This window comes from Lepidothrix coronata, unplaced genomic scaffold (assembly GCF_001604755.1).
Source record: "Lepidothrix coronata isolate B3197 unplaced genomic scaffold, Lepidothrix_coronata-1.0 Scaffold71, whole genome shotgun sequence".
NCBI lineage: Eukaryota > Metazoa > Chordata > Aves > Passeriformes > Pipridae > Lepidothrix > Lepidothrix coronata.
In genome coordinates this window covers 4,450,914-4,470,832 of record NW_016690251.1, presented here as the reverse complement: position 1 = coordinate 4,470,832, position 19,919 = coordinate 4,450,914, and the positions used below count along the sequence as shown (strand labels likewise).

The 19,919-nt window shown below is 41.4% G+C and overlaps 2 protein-coding genes across 4 annotated transcripts; both read left to right on the top strand.

The window, feature by feature from the left end:
• The first annotated feature begins 2,552 nt into the window (after positions 1-2,552).
• SNRPB2 (small nuclear ribonucleoprotein polypeptide B2) lies at positions 2,553-11,661 on the top strand. 2 transcript variants are annotated; one of them, XM_017818950.1, is made up of 7 exons: positions 2,553-2,623; positions 2,816-2,892; positions 5,468-5,640; positions 7,863-8,003; positions 9,153-9,203; positions 10,666-10,754; positions 11,273-11,661. In XM_017818950.1, the coding sequence occupies exons 2-7, from the start codon at positions 2,829-2,831 to the stop codon at positions 11,430-11,432; spliced, it is 678 nt and encodes a 225-aa protein (XP_017674439.1). In that variant the 5' UTR covers positions 2,553-2,623; positions 2,816-2,828; the 3' UTR covers positions 11,433-11,661. The 2 variants fall into 2 exon arrangements, with proteins under 2 accessions (XP_017674439.1, XP_017674440.1); XM_017818951.1 differs by lacking the exon at positions 2,553-2,623 and adding an exon at positions 2,654-2,678.
• A 2,038-nt stretch (positions 11,662-13,699) lies between these two features.
• On the top strand, positions 13,700-18,277 carry OTOR (otoraplin). Of its 2 annotated transcripts, XM_017818952.1 has the most exons (4): positions 13,837-13,960; positions 14,417-14,556; positions 15,119-15,229; positions 18,077-18,277. In XM_017818952.1, the coding sequence occupies exons 1-4, from the start codon at positions 13,837-13,839 to the stop codon at positions 18,098-18,100; spliced, it is 399 nt and encodes a 132-aa protein (XP_017674441.1). In that variant the 3' UTR covers positions 18,101-18,277. The 2 variants fall into 2 exon arrangements, with proteins under 2 accessions (XP_017674443.1, XP_017674441.1); XM_017818954.1 differs by lacking the exon at positions 18,077-18,277 and having other exon boundaries at positions 13,700-13,960; positions 15,119-16,349.
• The last annotated feature ends 1,642 nt before the right edge of the window (positions 18,278-19,919 follow it).

Here is a 19,919-nt window from a genome sequence, read left to right as displayed (position 1 = left end):
GTGGCCCAAATCACAGCCACGAGGATGCTGCAGAACTTCCAGCATGCACAGCTCTTTGTTATTGTTCTTTTTACCTCAGAGAATTTCATTGAATTTAGAAAAGGAAGATGAAGGGAAAAAAAAAATCTGATTTTTATTACAGGTTTCATAACAAACAGCAACAATAATAATGAAATGCTGGGTTTCCTTGACCTTAAGCAGAGGGCAGGAAGGGGGAAGAGAAGTGGCTACAAAGATATTTTCAAGAACCGTGTGCCCTTTGTTTTGTTTCTCCAGTGCTGTTTGACAACCTCTGATGAAACAGGTACCTGTCCAAGCTGAAAGCATGTTCCCAGCCTGTTATATCGGTGATGAATCACTGCTTACTAAGATGCTACAGGCATTCTTGCTAAGAAACTTGAAATAATTTTTACAATACTTCAAGCATTCAGGGACCTTTAAATAAATGACTGTTTTAGTAAATGTGAGAACACTATACCTCTGTTTGAGGATTGAGGAAACAGAAGTAATCCAAATGAACCTTGGGGAAGGGAGGAGGAAGGCAGCCTGAGGAATGAAAGTCACTTCTGTTGAAGTGGCAGGCGGACTGTGAAATCCCACCTGAGGAGCAGGAAAGACACACTTTTTCTGCTTTATTGCATTCAAATTCTGCAGGAGTAAATCAGTTGAGCTTAAAGTGACTCTGAGCAAGCACGAGTGTGGCAGCCTGTACTGGATGAATTACAGAAGCTATGAATTCTTCCTTGCTTTGCAATAAGTTGAGGGATTTTTTGTAATTTTTTTTTCTTTAGAGTCTCTTCTCTATGGACACTTGAAGGACTTTATTTAAAAATCATTTATAAAACATCAAGATTTTTGATTCTGCCAGTCCAATTCCCTTAGCTATGTGGACTCAATAACAAATAAGTAGTTTTGAACATTGTTACTAAATTATAAGTGTACATGGATTGTACTGCTGATCAAGGCACAAAACAGCACAGCCAGCCTTTCTGAAAAAGCATTTTAATGTATTGTTCATGCTTGGATTTCAGAGTTACACTTTATGTCAACAACTACCTCTAAGATAATAACCAAAGAAAGATAAATAGGACTCTAAAATTTGACCAGAACTGCTGCCTGCCATATTCTGAATTTGTGGTATGTATGCGTTGTATAAGGCATCAGCTAACACACCATTTCCCGCACCACGCCCTGCTGCAAACAACTGCAGAACACACTGTTTTCTTCCACCAGTGAATAACACCTCAATCAACAGCTTTTTTGTCTTTGTCTTTTACATTCAATTCCCTTTAACCCATGTTTTCCTTTCCAGGCTTCCTAAATACTACAGAATCTGGAGTAATGTTGGGGTTTTTTCCATAAAATATAACTGAAACAATAATTCTACCTAGTATTCTTGCCTCTTTACAAAGTGATGGCCTGTCCAAACAAAATTTATGGTTAGAAGAGAACTACCTTACTGATTATATCCCCCACTGCAAGAACTTCTTTTTTATATGTAACCAGGTTAAATCTTTGCAATTTAAAATTGTTTCCCTAAAAGCCTGCCTAATTATTCATAGAAATGAAGGCATGCAGCCTGCAAAATTATTCCAAAAATTCAAGGGCTGCAACCTCAATCTCTTCTCTGTTTATTTATCCTGAGGTAGCACCACCACAGGGATTTTTGAAGTACCTCAGAGAAATTACATGCACTGATACCTTGCCTTTTCAATATCAAAGCTAGAAACAAAAGTTAACTAATGAGTGTCTACAGACATTTTGAAGTCGCTGCTTTCTCCCCTCCTGGAGTGCTGCATCCAGCTCTGGGGTCACCAGCAGAGGAAGGATGTGGACTTGTGGGGTGAGTTCAGAGGTGATTAGAGGGATGAAGCACCTTTACTATGAGGAAAGGCTGGGAGAATTTGGATTGTTCAGCCTGGAGAAGAGGAGGCTCCAGGGTGACCTAATTGTGGCCTTTCGTTACCTGAAGGGGCTACGAGAAAGACGGAAAGAGAGTATCTACAAGGACATGTAGTGTCAGGACAAGGGGGAATGGTTTTAACCTGAAGGAGGGTAGATTTAGATTAGATATCAGGAAAATATTCTTTAATGTGAGGATGGTGAGGCCCTGGCACAGGTTGCCCAGAGAACCTGCGGATGCCCCATCCCTGGAAGTGTTTAAGGCCAGGTTGGATGGAGCTTGGAGCAACCTGGACTAGTGGAAGGTGTCCCTGCCCATGGCAGTGGGGTTGGAATGAGATGGTCTTTGAGGTTCCATCCAACCCAAACCATTCTATGAGTTTATGCTTTCAAAAGCTGCTGTTTTAGGTTGTGAAGGAGATAAAACCCCCCACATTTCTCTTTGCTTATTACTCTTAGCACAGGACAGAGCTAAACCCCGGGGCAGAAACGTCCACTTCAGGGCCAATTCCTAGCCTCGCTGCGACTTCCTTGGAGCCGGCAACAAACTTTTATCCCTTTTACGCCCATCTCCCTCTTGGCCCTTTTATCCTCATCTCGCTTTTGCCCCTTTTTATCCTGCTGCCCATCGGCGTCATCGGCGCTCGGTGCATCGACTGCTGCGGGAGCGGCTGTACCGCCTGCGCTGCGTCCGCCGCCATCTTGGCGGGAGGAGGGAGAGGTGAGGGGGGATGCGAGGGGAGAAGTGGGGCTGGGAGCCGGGATACGGGATCTAGGTGGGCGGACAGGCAGACAGGCAGTCCGGCAGACCCCAGTCCCCCCGGCCCGCGGCGCCGCTGCCCAGGGTTGTGCGGTGTATCGGGCGCGGGGCTCGCAGCCGCTAACGCGTCCCCTCCGTGTGCTCTGCCCGCAGGCGGGTCCTCAGGATGGACATCAGGCCGAACCACACAATCTACATCAACAACATCAACGACAAGATCAAGAAGGAAGGTACGAGCGGCTGCCACTTGGGAGCCGAGATTGTCCCGTGGGGCCTAGTCGTGCTCTCTCACGCGTCACTTGGCTCCCGGGGGGATCCCCGGCGGATCCGGCGGGATCCGGGACTCCTGGGAATCTCTGAAGGGCCGGGCCGTGTGGTCGTGAGCCGAGCTCTCGCAAACGCCTGCTCGTAATGAAACAGCAGCTGAAGCCAACAAATATATCAGTTTTAAGTCTTTTTGTAGAAACCTTCCGTAGAACGGAAGCTTCTCGCTGACTCGCTACAGCAGTTCTTTGGCTGCAGATTTGCTTGTCACTGAGTAACTAGTATAGGAGCAATGGGAATAGTCAGTGGATGATAACAGGCGTGTTGGCACACGTTTTGGTGGTCAGCAGCCCCCTCTTGCCGAATTGTAGGAACTTCAGCGTGCTCCTTGCTTGTTTAAGGGTGTGAACGTGGTATGAGCTGGTCAGCTTTGTGTCATTGTGTTACAAACACTCTCCTGGGGTTCCTGCAGCCCACACCAGAGAGAAGAGGGCTGTGTGCTGAGGAACTTTAGCTCCTCAAAGTGTGCTGAAAATAGCTCTCTTGCCCTTACCTGGCTGCATATTCCATGTCTGCATCAAACCATCCACTTGTGATCTAAAGTGATCATGATAATTTATAAGTGATGGTTTGTGAAAGGAGTGTGTGGATCATAATAGCACTACTTAAATGTTTCTTCAGGGTGCTTCAGAGAGACATCCAAAAGTGAAAACAGCTTTACTGATGAACTATTCAATGACATGTCAAGATGATTCTGCTGTGAATAAATTTAACTTGGGGCTTTGCAGCATGTTAAGTGCCCTATAAACTAATAAGTCCCCATTATGAAATTTCTTGGTTATAAGTCTTAAATAGAATCACAGAATGCTTTGGGCTGAAAGGGATCTTAAAGCTCATCTAGTTCCAAGCCCCCTGCCATGGGCAGGGACACATTCCACTAGACCAGGTTGTTCAGAGCTCCATCCAGCCTGGCCTTGACACTTTCAGGGGTGGGGCATCCACAACCTCTCTGGACAACCTGTGCTAGGGCCTCACCACCCTCACAGTAAAGAATATTTTTCTAATATCCAATCTAACCCTACCCTCTCAGTTTGAAGCCATTTCCCTTTGTCCTGTCGCTCCAGGCCCTTGTAAATAGTCCCTCTCCATCTTTCTTGTTGGCTCCCTTCAGTACTGGCAGGCCACAATCAGGTCACCCTCAAGCCTTCTCTTTTCCAGGCTGAATAATTCGAGTTCTCTCAGCCTTTCCCCATAGCAGAGGTGCTCCATCCTTCTGATCAACTTGGTGGCCTCCTCTAGACTCACTGCAACAGGTCCATGTCCTTCCTGTGCTGGTGACCCCAGAGCTGGAGGCAGCACTGCAGGTGGGGTCTCACCTGAGCTGAGCAGAGGGACAGAATCCCCTCCCTTGCTGTGCTGCCCACACTGCTTTGGATGCAGCCAAGGACATGGTTGGTTTTCTGAGCTGCCAGTGCACGTGGCTGGGTCATTTCCAGCCTCTCATCCTTCAGCACTCCCAAGTCCTTGCCAGGACAGCTCTCCCTGTTCATCCCTCAGCCTGGATTGATATTGGGAGTTGCCCTGACCCAGGCGCAGCACCTTGCACTTGGTCATGTTAAACCCCATGGGGCAAATGGAGGGTTTATAATTATCTGTAAAGCTTACAAATATCTTCCTATTTTAATACAGGTTTTGAAGTAATTTTTAAGGAAAGTATTTTGATAAAAAGCTTTTTATAATAAAAAAAAGCCACATCAGTGTGGTTGGTCAGGGGCAGGTGGAGAAAGTGACAGTGGGCTGATATTGTGAAGCCTCAACAGCAGTAAACAAGAGGCAGTGCTCTTGCTGAAATCTTTAAAATATAAGGTTTTGTGAGTTAGAATGATTACACAATACAGAGGATTTATTTGGCTTGATTTGGGTAAGATTAAGGTTTCATTTGGCGTGTAGTCAGGTGATTTTAAAGAATGAAAGTAAATCCATTGCAGCTGTAAGGTGCAGTAGGACCATAGGAAAACAACTCAGATCCAGAATATGAAAAAATTGATTAAAATTGAGAGAATTGATTAAACAGTTACAAACAAAATTTCCAGATTTAATTACCCTTGTAGTTACTGTTTTTCTGCATTCTTGTTTTAAGTCCAGCTCTTTAGTGCTTCTTGTTGCAGTATTGATTTTCTGATCAATCTTGATGGTTGTCATACATGGTACCTGCGTGTATGGGGGTGTGTGTATATATACATATATGAAAATATGTATTTACATACCTCTGTGTAACTGTTACTCCCTTGCAGTGATAGAATGGATGGTGCTACAACTTCTTCACTACCTGAATACTTGAGGTGTGAAACCTGGTGTTACACACCACCTTACAAAAACTGGGCAAATAAAGTTGTGCAGCAGTTTTGACTAAATGGATGTAAAATATCACTATCTGAGTTAAAGCTGGTAAAAAACATTGTCTCTGAAGGATAGCAGACTCTGTAGAAGTGGACATTTGCATGTAACCTGTTCTGGTTTGTTCTCTCCTGTCATCCCCAGAGCTGAAGAGGTCCTTGTATGCCTTATTCTCACAGTTTGGTCACGTGGTCGACATTGTGGCTTTAAAGACCATGAAGATGAGAGGACAGGCTTTTGTTATATTTAAGGAACTTGGATCGTCTACCAATGCTTTGAGACAGCTCCAAGGCTTTCCGTTTTATGGGAAACCAATGGTAAGTTATTTTGTTACCTTTTTAAAGAGAGAAACCCCATGATAGTGTGATACAGTGTTTTGGTACTTTCACCTTGGGAGTGAACTATTACTTGCACTTTGTTACTGAAGGGTTCCTCAGTCATGTCACATCCTAAGGAGTACCTGGGTGTTATCTAGAGTATCTGATGAGTATCTAGAAAGATGCTGAAGAGACTGCAGTTAGAATACACACAGAAGTTGAACTGAGCATTTAGGCTTCCTAAGTGATGGCTTTTTGTTTTTCTCTGCTGGATTACAGTTTTTACCTTAAATACTTCCATTTTCCTCATCATGTCTTCCATTGAATCAGTTAAATTTTTTCTGTAATATTGAAATTAGGTGCTTTCAGTTACTTCATGTAGAGTAACCTTAACTACTTTTAGATTCATAATGAATATCTAGAACATGATGCTCCCTTTTTGAGGTAACAGTGAGGAGGGTGAAGATATCCACAGTTTTACTTTCCAGATGTGCTCAGTGATTTAATATTTTTCATTGAGGGCTAGTTCTGCTTGATTGTAGACCACCAAACCAAGTAACTGCACTTCAGTGTAGCTTCAGTGAAGCAAATACACTGCTGGTTGATAAACATGATTTAGTAATGTACTCAATAACATGCAGAATAGCACTACAACTGATAGTAGTTGGATACTTGGATAATTAGGCATCTCTTAATTCTGCAGCTATTGGTGAGGTGCAATACATGATGGATGGCTACATTACTACTGGCTTTCAGCTTGTGGCTTTGAGCACTGAAGAGAGCAGAGACAGTTATGCTGCTGAGCTATTTTCACTAACAACTTCAGATTCTCTAATGAAATCCTTACACTGAATTGTGCAAGCTCAGTCCTGCCATTATTTATCCTTAAGGAGTTTTGTGCTCAGTGAAATTCAATAAGAAATAAAAAGATTAAGGCTTCATAAGCTCTCAGGTGTACTTCCCTCTTTGAGCTTTGCCTGCAGCCTGCATACTCTATCTGGGCACTAAACAAAGGCATTAAAATGAATCTTCAGCTGCTAAGTAGTTTGTATTGACGTAGCTTCTAATAGGGAAAACAGTAGGATTGTGTGCATACATAATGTTGCACCCCTGAATAGTCCTACTTGCACCTGCTTACCCTCCTGCACTGGGGGGCCTTTGTCAGAAAATCAGCACTGTTGTGCTGCTGACACAATTTATGCAATCTTATTTGGATTAAGGTGGGTATTTGCCTTTCTATTTAAGATGTCTGAGTTTTGCTGAACTCACTTCTCTGCAATCAATCATGACTGGGCTTCGCGAACGAAGATTTGGGAAGGGCTCTACCCACATTTGTTACAGGCGCGCTGGTGGCTAAAAAGGCCAATACGAGATAGACACGTCCGACTGCAAAAGGCACAGCAGAAAGACTCCTTAGGTGGAATATTCTGCAAGACACAATTCTTTCTGCGTTGTCTTTTCTCCTCAAGAGTGATCCTGCGTGCTTTCTCAAAGGCAGCAGCAGCGTTATAGATGGCGTGTCTCCAGACCTCTCGATTGGAGGCCAGAGTAGACCAGTTATGTTGATCAATATGGCCAAGGCTGAGATGTTGTTTCAGGGAGTCCTTGTATCTTCTCTTCGGGGCTCCTCTCTTGCGGCAGCCGGAGGCAAGTTCACCACAAAGCAAGATCTTAGGGAGGTGGTGGTCCTTCATCCTTGAGATGTGTCCTGCCCATCACAGCTGTGTTCTCAGGAACATGGCCTCAATACTTGTGACTGCTGCTTATTCTAGAACAGACGTATTGGTCACATAATCTGACCAGTCACTTCTCTGCAGAGATACAAGAAATCACTGTCAAATTTTAGTTCCCCTTAAAATGGAGTTAAAAACCCTAACAGGTTTTTTAATGGAAGCTAGTGCCAATTTTGTCAAATGTCCTTGTATCTCTGTGTACATGTTACCTTGACAGATGTTAAAAAGATGCTGTTAGATGGGAGTTCTGATTTCAATGAGTTAAAATAAGTAATTTCCATATTAGGGTTTTTTTTAGCATTCTGTAATTGCGTTCAGAACTAATTATGAGGATTAAATCTCCGTAAGAATACCTACAATTTATAACAATATTTTTAGTGTAAGAAGTTCCTGCAAGAAATGTATAAATGCACGGTTAATGGAAGGGGTGCAAAATGTTGTGTTATTAACTGCAAAATGTACTGGGTTGTTCTTTTTTCTTTTAAAAAGCGTATCCAGTATGCAAAAACAGACTCTGACATCATCTCTAAAATGCGCGGGACTTTTGCTGATAAGGAAAAAAGGAAGGAAAAGAAGAAGGCCAAAACTCTGGAGCAGTCAGCAAATGCACCCAATAAAAAGGTTATCCAGGTAAGTTGCTTCTCTGTTTAAAAAAAATTAAAAAACAAACACAAAAGCTGTTTTAAATATTTTTTTCTCAGACTTAAGTGTTGTCTTTTGGTACTTTTCAATTCCTAAATTGGGGTCTGTTGGTATCTAGTGCTCTTGAGCACTTGCTGGGAGTTGAAGGAGAGTGGACTGATTGTACAGTCCTTGCTGTTCTTTTTTTTTTTCCTCCTTTGCTATTACCAGATGAAAATAAAGATGTAGGGCAAAGGTACAATAAACCAAAGTAGAAACTAACCTCTTTTAAGAAAAGGAAGAGAAGGAATGTGTGCTTATCTTTAATGCCAGCTTCAAGTGCTCAACCAGCTTTTCCTTCAGTGTTTTAATGCCTTGATTGCCTTATAAGCACTGAAGAATGGTAAATGGGAACAGGAGAATTAATTCATAGTTAGGTGAAAAGGAGTTGGCTTGAAATGTATCTCCACTAAGGGTTGGTCTGGCCTACACTAACAACATTTAGTAATTTTTGTGCTGAAGTATAGAGGAAAACATCAAGGCATCTGACCAGCTCCTCCCAGTTTATATACTGGGCATGATGTTCTGTGCTGTGGAATATCCCTTTGGCCAGTTTGGGCCAGCTGTCCTGGCCATGCTCCCTCCTGGCTTCTTGTGCACCTCTTCACTGGCAGAGCATGGGAGACTGAAAAGCCCTTGATTTAGAACAAGCACTACTTATCAACAACCAAAACACCAGTGTGTTATCAGTGTTATTCTTGTACTAAATTCAAAACACAGCACTGTACCAGCTAACTAAGAAGAAAATTAATTTTGTCCCAACTGAAACCAGGAGTCCTAGACCTTCATTTTCAAAACTGCTTCCTCCCTCCCTAACTGTTAAACTGAATTTTGTAATGTGGAGAAATAGTTGACTCAGCCATTAGTCAGACCAGATATTACTGATGTTTTTTTATTTTGATTGCCTGGTTTTGGAGGTCAGCAAAATTCATGTGCTTTGTTCCCTTTGGGAAGTATCTCATAAGCAACAAATGTTCCTTGGATTGTAGCTTAAAAAAACCTTAACAAATGTCGTGAGTTGTATAGAAACATGGTGATGTGTGCTGATATATTTCTAACAGAACACCTCTGTAAAGTTGTTTTGTATTTATTTGCTAGGGAGCAACACCAAATTCAGCTAATGCCCCAGGGACTGCACCACAGAATCAGGTATTGCTTTTTTATTTTTGTAACTAAAAGCACTAATGTTTAAAATTATTCTCTATGAATAATAGGTTTGTTACACAGGGAAACTTGAGAGTATATTCTACAGTTTTCTTTTTGGCCTGTGAGACATTTGTTTTACAACTAAATCACAGCAAACAAACAAAAGAAATCCCCCTTTTAATATATCTGGTTGACAGGAAATGAGAATCTGCAATTTCTTATTATACAGAAAACAGCACTTTTATCAAGTCATACTGGATTCTTAAATTTGGACTGTGTTTAGTGTCATTGTTAATAAATTCCCTCTAACTTATTTTGTTCTAGTAGTAGATAAGGAGAAGGAAGACAATACAGGGTACCAGAATATCTGCCTCAAAGCTTCCTTTCAGGAGTTTGGGGGTCCTCTGCTTACTTTTTTCTTATAAATGTCTAATTTTCCAAAGGATTGTGAGGAGATACAGCAACAGCTCCCAACACTTCACTCGTCTTGTCTGCTCAGTGACCTTCTAAATGATTCGTGCGTGTTAGAAATGAGGGTGCTAAAGAGAGCAAATACTATAGAAGAATATATTTGCCTGCCCTGCATCTCTTTCTTGAGTACTGTAATTGGGAATTGCATACATCTACAGGGGAGAAGTCTTGCTCCCACTCTGGCTTTTCAGGCACAATATATGTACATCAGTTCACATCGAAGCACAACACTCTCTGGGTATTTGTTTGAACATCAACAGTTTATTTTCTAATGGCACTGCCCGGAATATTTCCATCAGTTGAAGGAGGTTGTTTTGCTGAGGCTTTAAATTACTTGGCGCCATTATTAGGATGACTTGCAGTTGTGTCTTATAATTTACTGGATGACTTGGAGATTCCAGTGTCAGCAAATGACTACTCAGCCTTGTGTCTGGTGGGTGGCTTCAAATTCATATCAGCAGGCAAATCTGTCAAAGACTAAAGCTTTTAATCTAATGAGATTTCTAATTAATAAATTTGAATTGAGCACTGTAGTAAAACCATGTGGGTTTTGTGGATTTGGGTTGCCCAGAGATATTCAGTTTTTTGGTAGTACTGTGGATGAACAGGGTATTCATCTTGGCTTCCCACTGCTCTTCTGGAAGGATGTGAGTCTCCTAGGTTCTTCCACTGCCACACGGGTGTCTTGGACAGCACTTCAGCCATTACTTGAGCACCTGGGTGTGGAGAGTGCTGCAGTGTCAGCTCTTGACTTGTTAAGATGTGACATCTAAGACAACATGTTAATGTGATTTTTGTGGAAATAAGAACCTCTCCAAATTAATATATCACTGTAAAAGCCAATGAGCTCTGTCTGAAGGTCTTGTGAAGCCCAGCTAGAATGTTATGAGCAAAGCTAAGGGCATGTCTCTTGGTTCAAATAATCATGCAGACAGATGCAGAAGAATGGGTAACTGTGTATAATCTTCTGAACTTTGATCTTCTGTTGTTGCAGGTGCCTGATAACCCACCAAACTATATCCTTTTCCTTAATAACTTGCCTGAGGAAACAAATGAGATGATGCTGTCCATGTTATTCAATCAGTAAGTTTTGAATAGAGATGGCTCGTCCTTTGAATTCTTCCGTTACCTGTGTGTGCTTTCTCAGCTGGCAAGCTGACTTTATAGAAATAAGAGTTTCTTCTGAAGGTAGTTCTTTGTCTTACTGCCAAGGTTGCAGATGTCAGTTCTGATGACTTGATTCAGGAAGCAAATCCAATCTTTTTCATAGCTGGTTTTGATTGTGTAATTTATCTGCTATCAATCCGCACTGGGTTTAAGCTGGTGACTGTAATCTTAAAGACTTTAGGACTGCAGGAGCAGTTTTAAAACTAGCTTTGATTGCTCCTGTATGAATACAAGACTGATTAAATTGCTTCCACCTTACGATCCTTAATTGAGGCATAGTTCTAAGGACTGGACATGTAAAACCCTTCAGTTTAAATCTTTCATTAGTAATAACTATTGCACTAGTAGATGCTTCTGAAAAGGTCTTACTGCAACTGAAGAGAGATATATTATCAAGCTAAGAAACATGATTTGACTCTCACCTCATTTTACAGGTTTCCTGGATTCAAAGAAGTTCGCTTAGTGCCTGGGCGCCACGACATCGCATTCGTGGAGTTTGAAAATGAGAACCAAGCAGGAGCTGCTCGAGATGCTCTCCAGGGGTTCAAGATCACTCCATCTCATGCCATGAAAATCACTTATGCAAAGAAATAGCTGGGTGCTCCTGTAAAGGAGTTCTGTGGATAGGGTTTTTTTTTTAAATGATGATATTTTCATCAGCTGCCATGTTTGCTGTTCTCTGCAAAAAACATAAAGACTCGTGCAGAATTGCCACAATGACCAGGACAGATGTAGGATTTCCACAGATCTACTGTATAGTAACTTTTTCTGTTGAAATACTAATTTTTATAAAATAAAATATAAATATGCTGTTTTCAAGCCATGTTTTTTCCTCAGATCTGTCTTAATATTGATTAGCCTTGCAGGGCTTTATTCAGTTTAACTACTTTTAAGGTGACACTCATTTCTCAGAAGTAGGTGCTGAAAAATAGCTGTCCTTCCAAAGCAAAAAGTGTGATCAGGAATGCTAAATGCCAGCATATTCAGAATAAATACAGCACTCAACCTTCAGCCTCGTTGTCAAGGGGACAGCTGCTTTTCAGCAAGAACATTTTGTCACTTAGGAAAAATGACTTATCATTAGCGAGTTTTTTTCCCCAGCTATGGGTAGAAATTGCAGTTTGACACCACTGTTGTTCAACTTGGTTTTGTCTTGGTGGCTGGCAGTAGAAGCAAGTCCCCAGAAGAAACATAAAAGTTTCTTTTGCAAAATACCTATTCCTGATGCCTCTGGGTTGGTTAGGTTTGTTTTACTTTATGTTTTCTCATTTATTAAAAACCTTGCAGGTCTTATGTAATTAACACTGGATGCAGTGAAATAATCAGATGTAGTATTGTAACTGCTCTAAATGTTTTGGTAAAAAAATCACTTTAAAAAGTTGTAGTGTTTTGTATGTGGCAACATAAGCCACTTTTTTTTTGCACAAGACCTAAAAAATTGAAATTTCATCTGCTCCCAGAATATATTGCAAGATGATACCTCTTTCACAATCATCTCGGTTACTGACCTGTCTTCATATACAGATTTTTTCATTCTTTTTAGTGATTTTTTGTGAGTGTTCTAATACTTGTAAGTTAAAATTGTTTCCATGTGCCTGTAAGGGAGCAAAAATGACAGTTAATCCATCATGAACCTTTTGGTTTTCCTTTTGCAGTCGTAGTTCTATAGGTATTAATTATGCTGTCATTGCATCCCACTAGTCTGTGTACATGAGACTGCCATTGCTTTTCACATTTATTCACTTCTAAGGGTTTGGTGCTGTCTGCCAGGAAAGTTGAACACTACATATCGGAGTTCGGAGGAAGGAGTAATGGGCTGGAAGGTTAGAGGAGAATGTGGTGAAATCAGCTGTGAGGGGAAGGTGATGCTAGAAGTTGCAAGATACAACGTCTTTAAAGGAGAGTGTAGGATATTTGATGACAGTTTACAGGTTCTGCTGTTCTGCCTGTGGGCTGAAAGCTGGTACAGCCAACAGCTCTTCAGGCCTCCTCATGAATTGGGAAGCGCTGGTTCTCTGGAGTGCTGTTTAGGAATTTCCAGACTTGCTTTTTGTCACATCTAAGGACTGATCCAGACCAGCCTTCTGTAGCCTGACAGCCTGTACTCTGAATTGCTGACAGGGCAGCACCCACAGCAGTTCTGGTGGGTGTTCCTTTTGTGTGTGTGTGCCTGAATGTGTTTTAATTAAAATACTCCCTACAAGTCTTGCTTCATGTATGCTAGGACAAGATTTGAGGAAGGTAGATGAATTCCAGGTGCCCTCTCCAAGGTTTAAAGAGGACATTTCAAGTCAGTCTGTGGCACCATTTAGTGTCTTGCATCTGCAAACTCTGTAAAAAGGGGGAAATTGTTGCTGTCCTGGTGTGACCTGTGTGTTTTGCTGTGACTGCATCTCCCTGGGGGAGGGATCTTACCTGCACAAGTATGTGGTGCTTGAACTCTTAAATTTCAAATTTGAATTGCTGACTTGCAAAGCCTTTTTCCTGCATTGCAACTCCCTAATGGTTTGCTTACATTGCATCCGTCTCTTAGAGTCCCAGTAGGTCCTTTCTGTAGATGGAAATGGGAATCTCTGCCACTGAGGGTTTACAGTCCAGCAAAGATCATGCTTGTCAGTGAGCAGTTGCAAAAATGAAGGATAGGAGGATTTGGAAGGATGTAATTTCCTTCGCTGCTTAGCAGGATCTGACTTAATTTCCATTTTCAAACTTTGCTTGAGGTAAGATTAAGGCTGTAGACAAGTCTAGGAAGGCTTAGCCTGTTTAAATAATACAGTTGATGATTGAAATGTTAATGCAGAATGGCTTTAGGAGGGGATTTGGTTTTGTGAGTGGACCCTGAGATCTTCCCCCTGCCTGCGGCTCCTTTGGTGGGGTGGAATGTCACCCCAGCCCCTTCCCATTGGCCCAGCGTGTTTGTCCAGGTGTCTGCCTCTTCCATAAAAGCCTGGAATCATCGAACCTGGCACACATTCCTCAAGTGCTGCGGCAAAGAAAAATGACACAACGTGTTTATTTGGTGCTTTTACTTTTGTGTCTCAGCTTAATGTGTCCTCTTGCAACTGGAATTTTTATGGACAAGCTTTCCAGCAAGAAGCTGTGTGCTGATGATGACTGTGTCTGTAAGTAAATCTGGTTTAATTTTGAGGACAAAATAGTCTCAAAAATAACGGTGGAGTTCGGATGTGTTAGAGAGAGGTGAAAACTACTCTGCTTACTTAGCTATGTTACATTTGCACTGACTTTAAAAGTAGAGTGGGAGGGTGATGTGTAATGTCACATAATTTTACTGCAAAGTGGGGTTTGTAAAGGACATTTTTCTTTTAAGTGAAAATTAAGTGTAGAGAGAAGGATTGTAACTTTCACTGTGATGAAATGGCACAATCTTAAGCTGTCACTTTGCTTACTGTAAAATAGCAAAATGAGCAGAGCAAATTCTTTAAGACTTCTACTGATTTCAAGATAACCTATTTTTATCTGTGGAAATAGATAAAATCCCACATGTATTTGTATTTCTCTAAAATTATCCATGTATTTAAATACCTCCATCTCATTCCTTTGGTGTTTTTCTTTCCTAGACACTATTTCCCTTGCCAGAGCAGAAGAGGATTATAATGCTTCAGACTGCAGATTCATCAATATTAGAAAAGGGCAGTTGATCTATGTTTACTCAAAACTAGTGAAAGAAAAAGACTCTGGAGAATTCTGGGCTGGAAGTGTAAGAGGAGGTTCTTGTATATATGAACAAACTAGAAGTAGATTAACACACATTTCTGTCAAAAAATGGATGCTAATGCTAAGCTATTGTGGGGTTTAAAGCAACAACTTAGTTTTAAAAGTGAAAGTTTAAACAGACTGGTTGAGGAGTCTTGAGGGCTGTAATATTTTTCTTTTTTAAAATGAAATATCTTCAATAGCTATATAGAATTATGAACTGAATCTTAACAGAAGGGCTCAACAGTTCTCTTCTGTGGCTATTTGCTGAAACTTTGGAGGAGAAAGCTTTTATCACAATTGGTCATAAAACTCTTAAATTTAAGCGAAGCAAAGATAAATATTAACTGCATTTACAAAAAAAAAGATCCAGACAAACTACAAGCAGTATCAGTTTGCTCGAGCTTTATGCCTGGTTGTTTCATATGCCAGCTGATTGGAACCTAGGAAGTGTAAAACCAGAGTAAGAACACTACTGGGTGAATCCTTTTGACTAAATGATAAACCAGCTGGAACCAGATGAGGATTATTTTAAGGTACCTAATTATACATCTCCTTGCTTGAAGGTTTATGGAGAACAGTATGAAGACCATATGGGGACAGTTGGTTATTTCCCTAGCAGTTTAGTCTCAGAGCAACATATCTATCAAGAAGCAAATAAGACTGTTCCTACAACGGTAAGGAATTTGCAAAAGCCAAGCTGGCTGCATAATTATACTTGGCTATGTAATGCTAATTTGCTGATTGTGGAAGTTGATTGTAGCATGTTACAGAAGCTTAGGGATGCAATCTTTATACAGGCGAATAGCTTTGATAAGATCCCTAACATAAGCTTTGATACTGCAGACATTACAAATGCTGGAATAAGGGCTTCATCCTATTAGAGTTCCTGTTGATTTGGATAGTATTCCTTCAAGGCCATGTAACTTTTAGCCAAAGCTTTCTATTTTATAGCCTGGCTATTGTGCTGTGAACTTCAGTAATGTGTAAAAGTGTGCCTTCTGTTAATTGTGCATACAGATGGACACTGCCGTACAAAACTTGTGATTGCTGAGAGCATGTTTGCTTTCCATTACAAAGTTAATGGTATGTCAGAAAATTGAATTTAAAAGGTTTTGGAAGCACAATAGTGTTCTGTGAGTAAGCAGGCTGCATTTCTGAAAGGATGGTTGTCCCTGATACTGCACAGTAGGGTTTCCTATACCGTAAAATTTGTATTTTTACTAAATATCTGAAGCACTTCACAGAGGAGTGGAAGAGGAGGGTCCTTTCTTCAGAGGCTGGTATGGTTTGGCTTACAACTAATGCTTACTGGTAGCTTACTTCTGTGCTTAAAACCAAATCGAGTGGTAGACTTACAGTACTTACCTTCATCCATACTGAATGTTTAGCTATACACTGTTTTGCAGCATATGGCAAAATACAATTAGTGTGTCAACCTGGAAATTGTATCTGGAGTCTTTAATCCTAGGTTCAGATTATTAGATGGGTCTGATTAACACAGAGGAAATAAGTGAAAGGAAGAATTTTGTTTCAGGTTAATAGTTGAGAGGATCTGTGTTACAATGTGTCAGACAAGTTTTATTTGAGGAAATGCACATCTTTATCCAATATTTATCCAGTGATTGCTTTTCTTGACGCTACACCGGGTTATTCCGAATTTGTCCCAGAAGCTTTGCAGTAATTAATTAGTCAAAGAACATGAAAAAATGACTAAAGTATGTTCCTAAGCTCTTTTCTCAATGATATGACAACAAGTCTGCTGCATGGCAAGCTGAACTGGAAGCAGAGTAGGTGAAGCACTGCCCTGGCCTGCAGCCTGACTCAGGGTCCACAGTGGAGTCCTGTCAGGCTGCAATACTGAGTTTTAATTGGCAAGTAATTTCTTTCACAAAACTATTGACACAGACTTCCAGTCCTTTCACCCTTCCTTCACATTCTTGCTGTGCAGGAACACTGTGAGGAAAACAGGAGGCAATACAGAGGTGTTCTTCATGTCCTACTGATCTCAGCTGTGTGTTGCAAATAGGACCTTCAGGATCTGACTCTTTGTTCACATTTAAAACAGTCTATAGCACACCTTGACCCATCTGTGGACATGCTGCCTGCTCCAGAAATAACCCTTAAAGGAGCTGTTCTACACAGAACTAGTGTTGCACACCTCCACAGATGCCACCAGCTTTCCATCTGCAAGTTGGGAGCCAGTCTTTTGCTCACAGCTCTGTAACCTTCTCTCAGTGTTTTTGCTTTGTTTGCAATGTTTTCCCTGGCCTTGCTCCTGCAAAGCCCAATATTGGTGTGCTCTCTTAGGAAGGGGTTCATATTTATATAAGGAGATCTGGTGATGCCCAAAGCTTAACAATAAATCGGCATCCAGCATCTGCCCTGATCAAGGCACTGGATGGCAAAACCCATGGCACTGGATGGCACTGTGTGAAGAAAGGACTGATAGGGAACTCAGTGGGGAACAATGTTGTGGGGAGCACCTGAAGCCTGAAAGAGAACATCAGCCTGGGGGCCTCTGTGTCTCTGACCCTCCTTTTATTTTTTTTCTTTTTTCATCCCCAAAAGTAACTTTCACTGTTGGAGTCAATGCATGCCATTAGCTGCAGATCTTGCTATAGTAAACCTGCCTGTGAACTTCTCTCAGCCTCCTTTTGTGCAGCACTTAGGTAATCCATGCCTGTCAGTTGCTGTTTGAGCAATAAATCTTAGGAGATTTTTTTTTTTCTCAGTGCTGCTACTTCTGAACCATTGAATCAAATTGAGTACAATGGACTGAGCACAACAGGCCATGTGTACTACAAAGTGGTGTCGGATTGCCTGCCTTCCCTCTGTCACTTAAAATTGGCCATTTGCTGGCTAAGATGAGAGCACTCTCATTACCAGTAAGCAGCTGTTCTGCCACAGCTCCCTGTCTTCCTGCGTGCAGTGGGCAGCTATTTGGGATACATTGAATGGAAATGAGCACCACAGTGTGATAATTCAGTGCAACAGAATCAAGATCTGTGTAGGCATGTAAGGTAGTAGCAGGAAGGAAGCAATATGCTCTGGAAGTCTATTCCATGCCAGAAGTTTTCAAACAGAATATTGGCATTTGTTTTCTAGTCAGCATTTCTCCGTAGCAACTGTACTGCACAGCCTCAGTCTAAGTCATCCTTTTCATGTGGGATTAGGAATTGTTTGAGGATAAGGGGTTACATACGACTAATGAATCCAGGTGTGGATGTAGAAACACGAAACAAAAAAGGGAGATAAAGGAATCGTTTGAAATTAAGAGAGAAGGAGGTATTGTCTAATTAATTTTAAGAATTCAAGGCAGGAACAAATCTGAGCTATGCAAAGGAGTCAAAAGACAAAAGGCCTGTTTCTTTTCCAGAATGCTTTGAATATATTATGGTGTACTTTGCGTATATTATAATGTATTCTGTGTTTGCATTTACTCATGTACCTTCGGGGGCTGATAAAGGAATGTTAATCTTCAGTAATCTCAAAACATCTTTCCTTTTAACTCTCTTTTTCAGGACATTGATTTCTTCTGTGAATAGCACTGAAAGCAGTCAGGCAATCTTTCGGCTGCTACCAGGGAAAGCTGCTGGGAAGAAACCGGGGCACCCTCCCTGGACACAGAGCTCTGCCCGTAATAGATGTTTGTGGAACAAGTAATCTTTCTCCAAAATAATAAAATTTTCATTTAAAGAGAGTGATTTGGGATAGGGGCCCAGTCCCACATAGGATTTGTTCTTCAGAAATTTTTTTACCTGCATGTACTTTGCTACTTGTTAATAAAGCTGATAGCCTTTGAATTGCTATAAGTCTCTCTGGTATGAATATGCATTGAATGGGATTAAACTGAACTCAGATCTGCTTCCTGCATTTCACATTTTTAGGTGAATCTTTTTTGGAAAAACACGGCTTGGCATTCAAACCCCTCAGTGTTCATGCTGCAGCGTACCTGGCTGAAATAAACAGGAGCTGACTTTCAGGAGGAGGGGAGAATCAATACTATGCTAGGGGGCATTGGAGGATGCTTTTGATTTTCTACAATCTTTCTTTTTCCCCTACAGTGATTGTTGTCCTTGCACTTTCTCTTTGGAAATCACAGCAGTTTCACCATTATTGTTTCAGTCATATGTACACTTGACAAGATCTCAAGGTCTATTTCTGTTCATTTTATCACAGCATAGGGGAAACATGCACAGCTTGAGGTGTATGTCAGGTTTGCATTTAAAAAAGGTTGTGTAGAACTCTCAATGTGGCCTCGAAATACACTCTTAACTCATGGCATCTATTTGTCTGAAGGCAGTATTAAGTTTTCAACCTCAGGCAGGGATTCAGAAACCTTTAAACTAACCTGTTGTGTACTTTTCAACAAGGATGTCTTTGAAGAAGTGTAATACTCGTAAGTCATTACCTTAAGTCAGGAGCTTGTAACTGAGCTAGCCTTCCCGCTGCCATGGGATCTGATCCCTTGTTTGCCGGTGGGAGCAGCACTGTTCGGTGAGCGCAGGGTGACATCCAGCGGCTGGCTTCTGCCTGGCTCTGGGAAGGACTCCGAAGGCTGGTTAGTAGCATCACAAGGACACCCAAGCTGGGAGGGTCCTCGGGGTCTCCTACCAAAATCAGGGTCACACCGAATCCACATCAGAGTGCTCACAGATTTGCTCACTCTTAAAAGCCTCCAAGGATGCTGGGTGACTCGTTCCTTTATTTATTCTCATAGTGAAAATTACTCGCTTTATCTGAAACCTGTTTTGGTTTGTTTGTTTGTTTGTTTTTTAAATTTAGGTCATAGTCATGAAATTCATAGTGAAAATTACTTGCTTTACCTGAAAGCTGTTTTGTTTTGTTTGTTTGTTTGTTTGTTTGTTTTTTAAATGTCCCTTTTCCTCCACAGAAAACCTCAAGTAAAAGCCCAGATCCATCTTCTCAATATGCCCCTTGTAGTTTAAGGGGAACTGTTTCTTCCCTAGGCTTGAGAAGTGCAGCTTACACAGCTTCTCCCATCAGGGCTGGTGGACCCTGCCCAGCTCGTTCCTGAACACGCTCTAGTTGTGCAGCAGCAGGCCAGGTTTCTGATTTGTGGTGTTAGTAACAAGAAGGATGACTGAGTTTCAGAAGGATTCACACATGCTTATCTGATTCTCACTTGTGACAACACTGACATTTCACAGTGTAGATTTTTTTTTTTTAATTACATACAGTGCTGTAAGCATCTTGTTATCTACTCTGCTAACAAAACACATGCCTCAGGGCTTATGATACATGACAAGGAGTTCACTCAGAGCTTTCCTGCAACGTGTTTCTTCCACAGAAAATATGTTCTTGCCACCACAACTTTGTCATGCCAGTGCAGTCTGACAACAA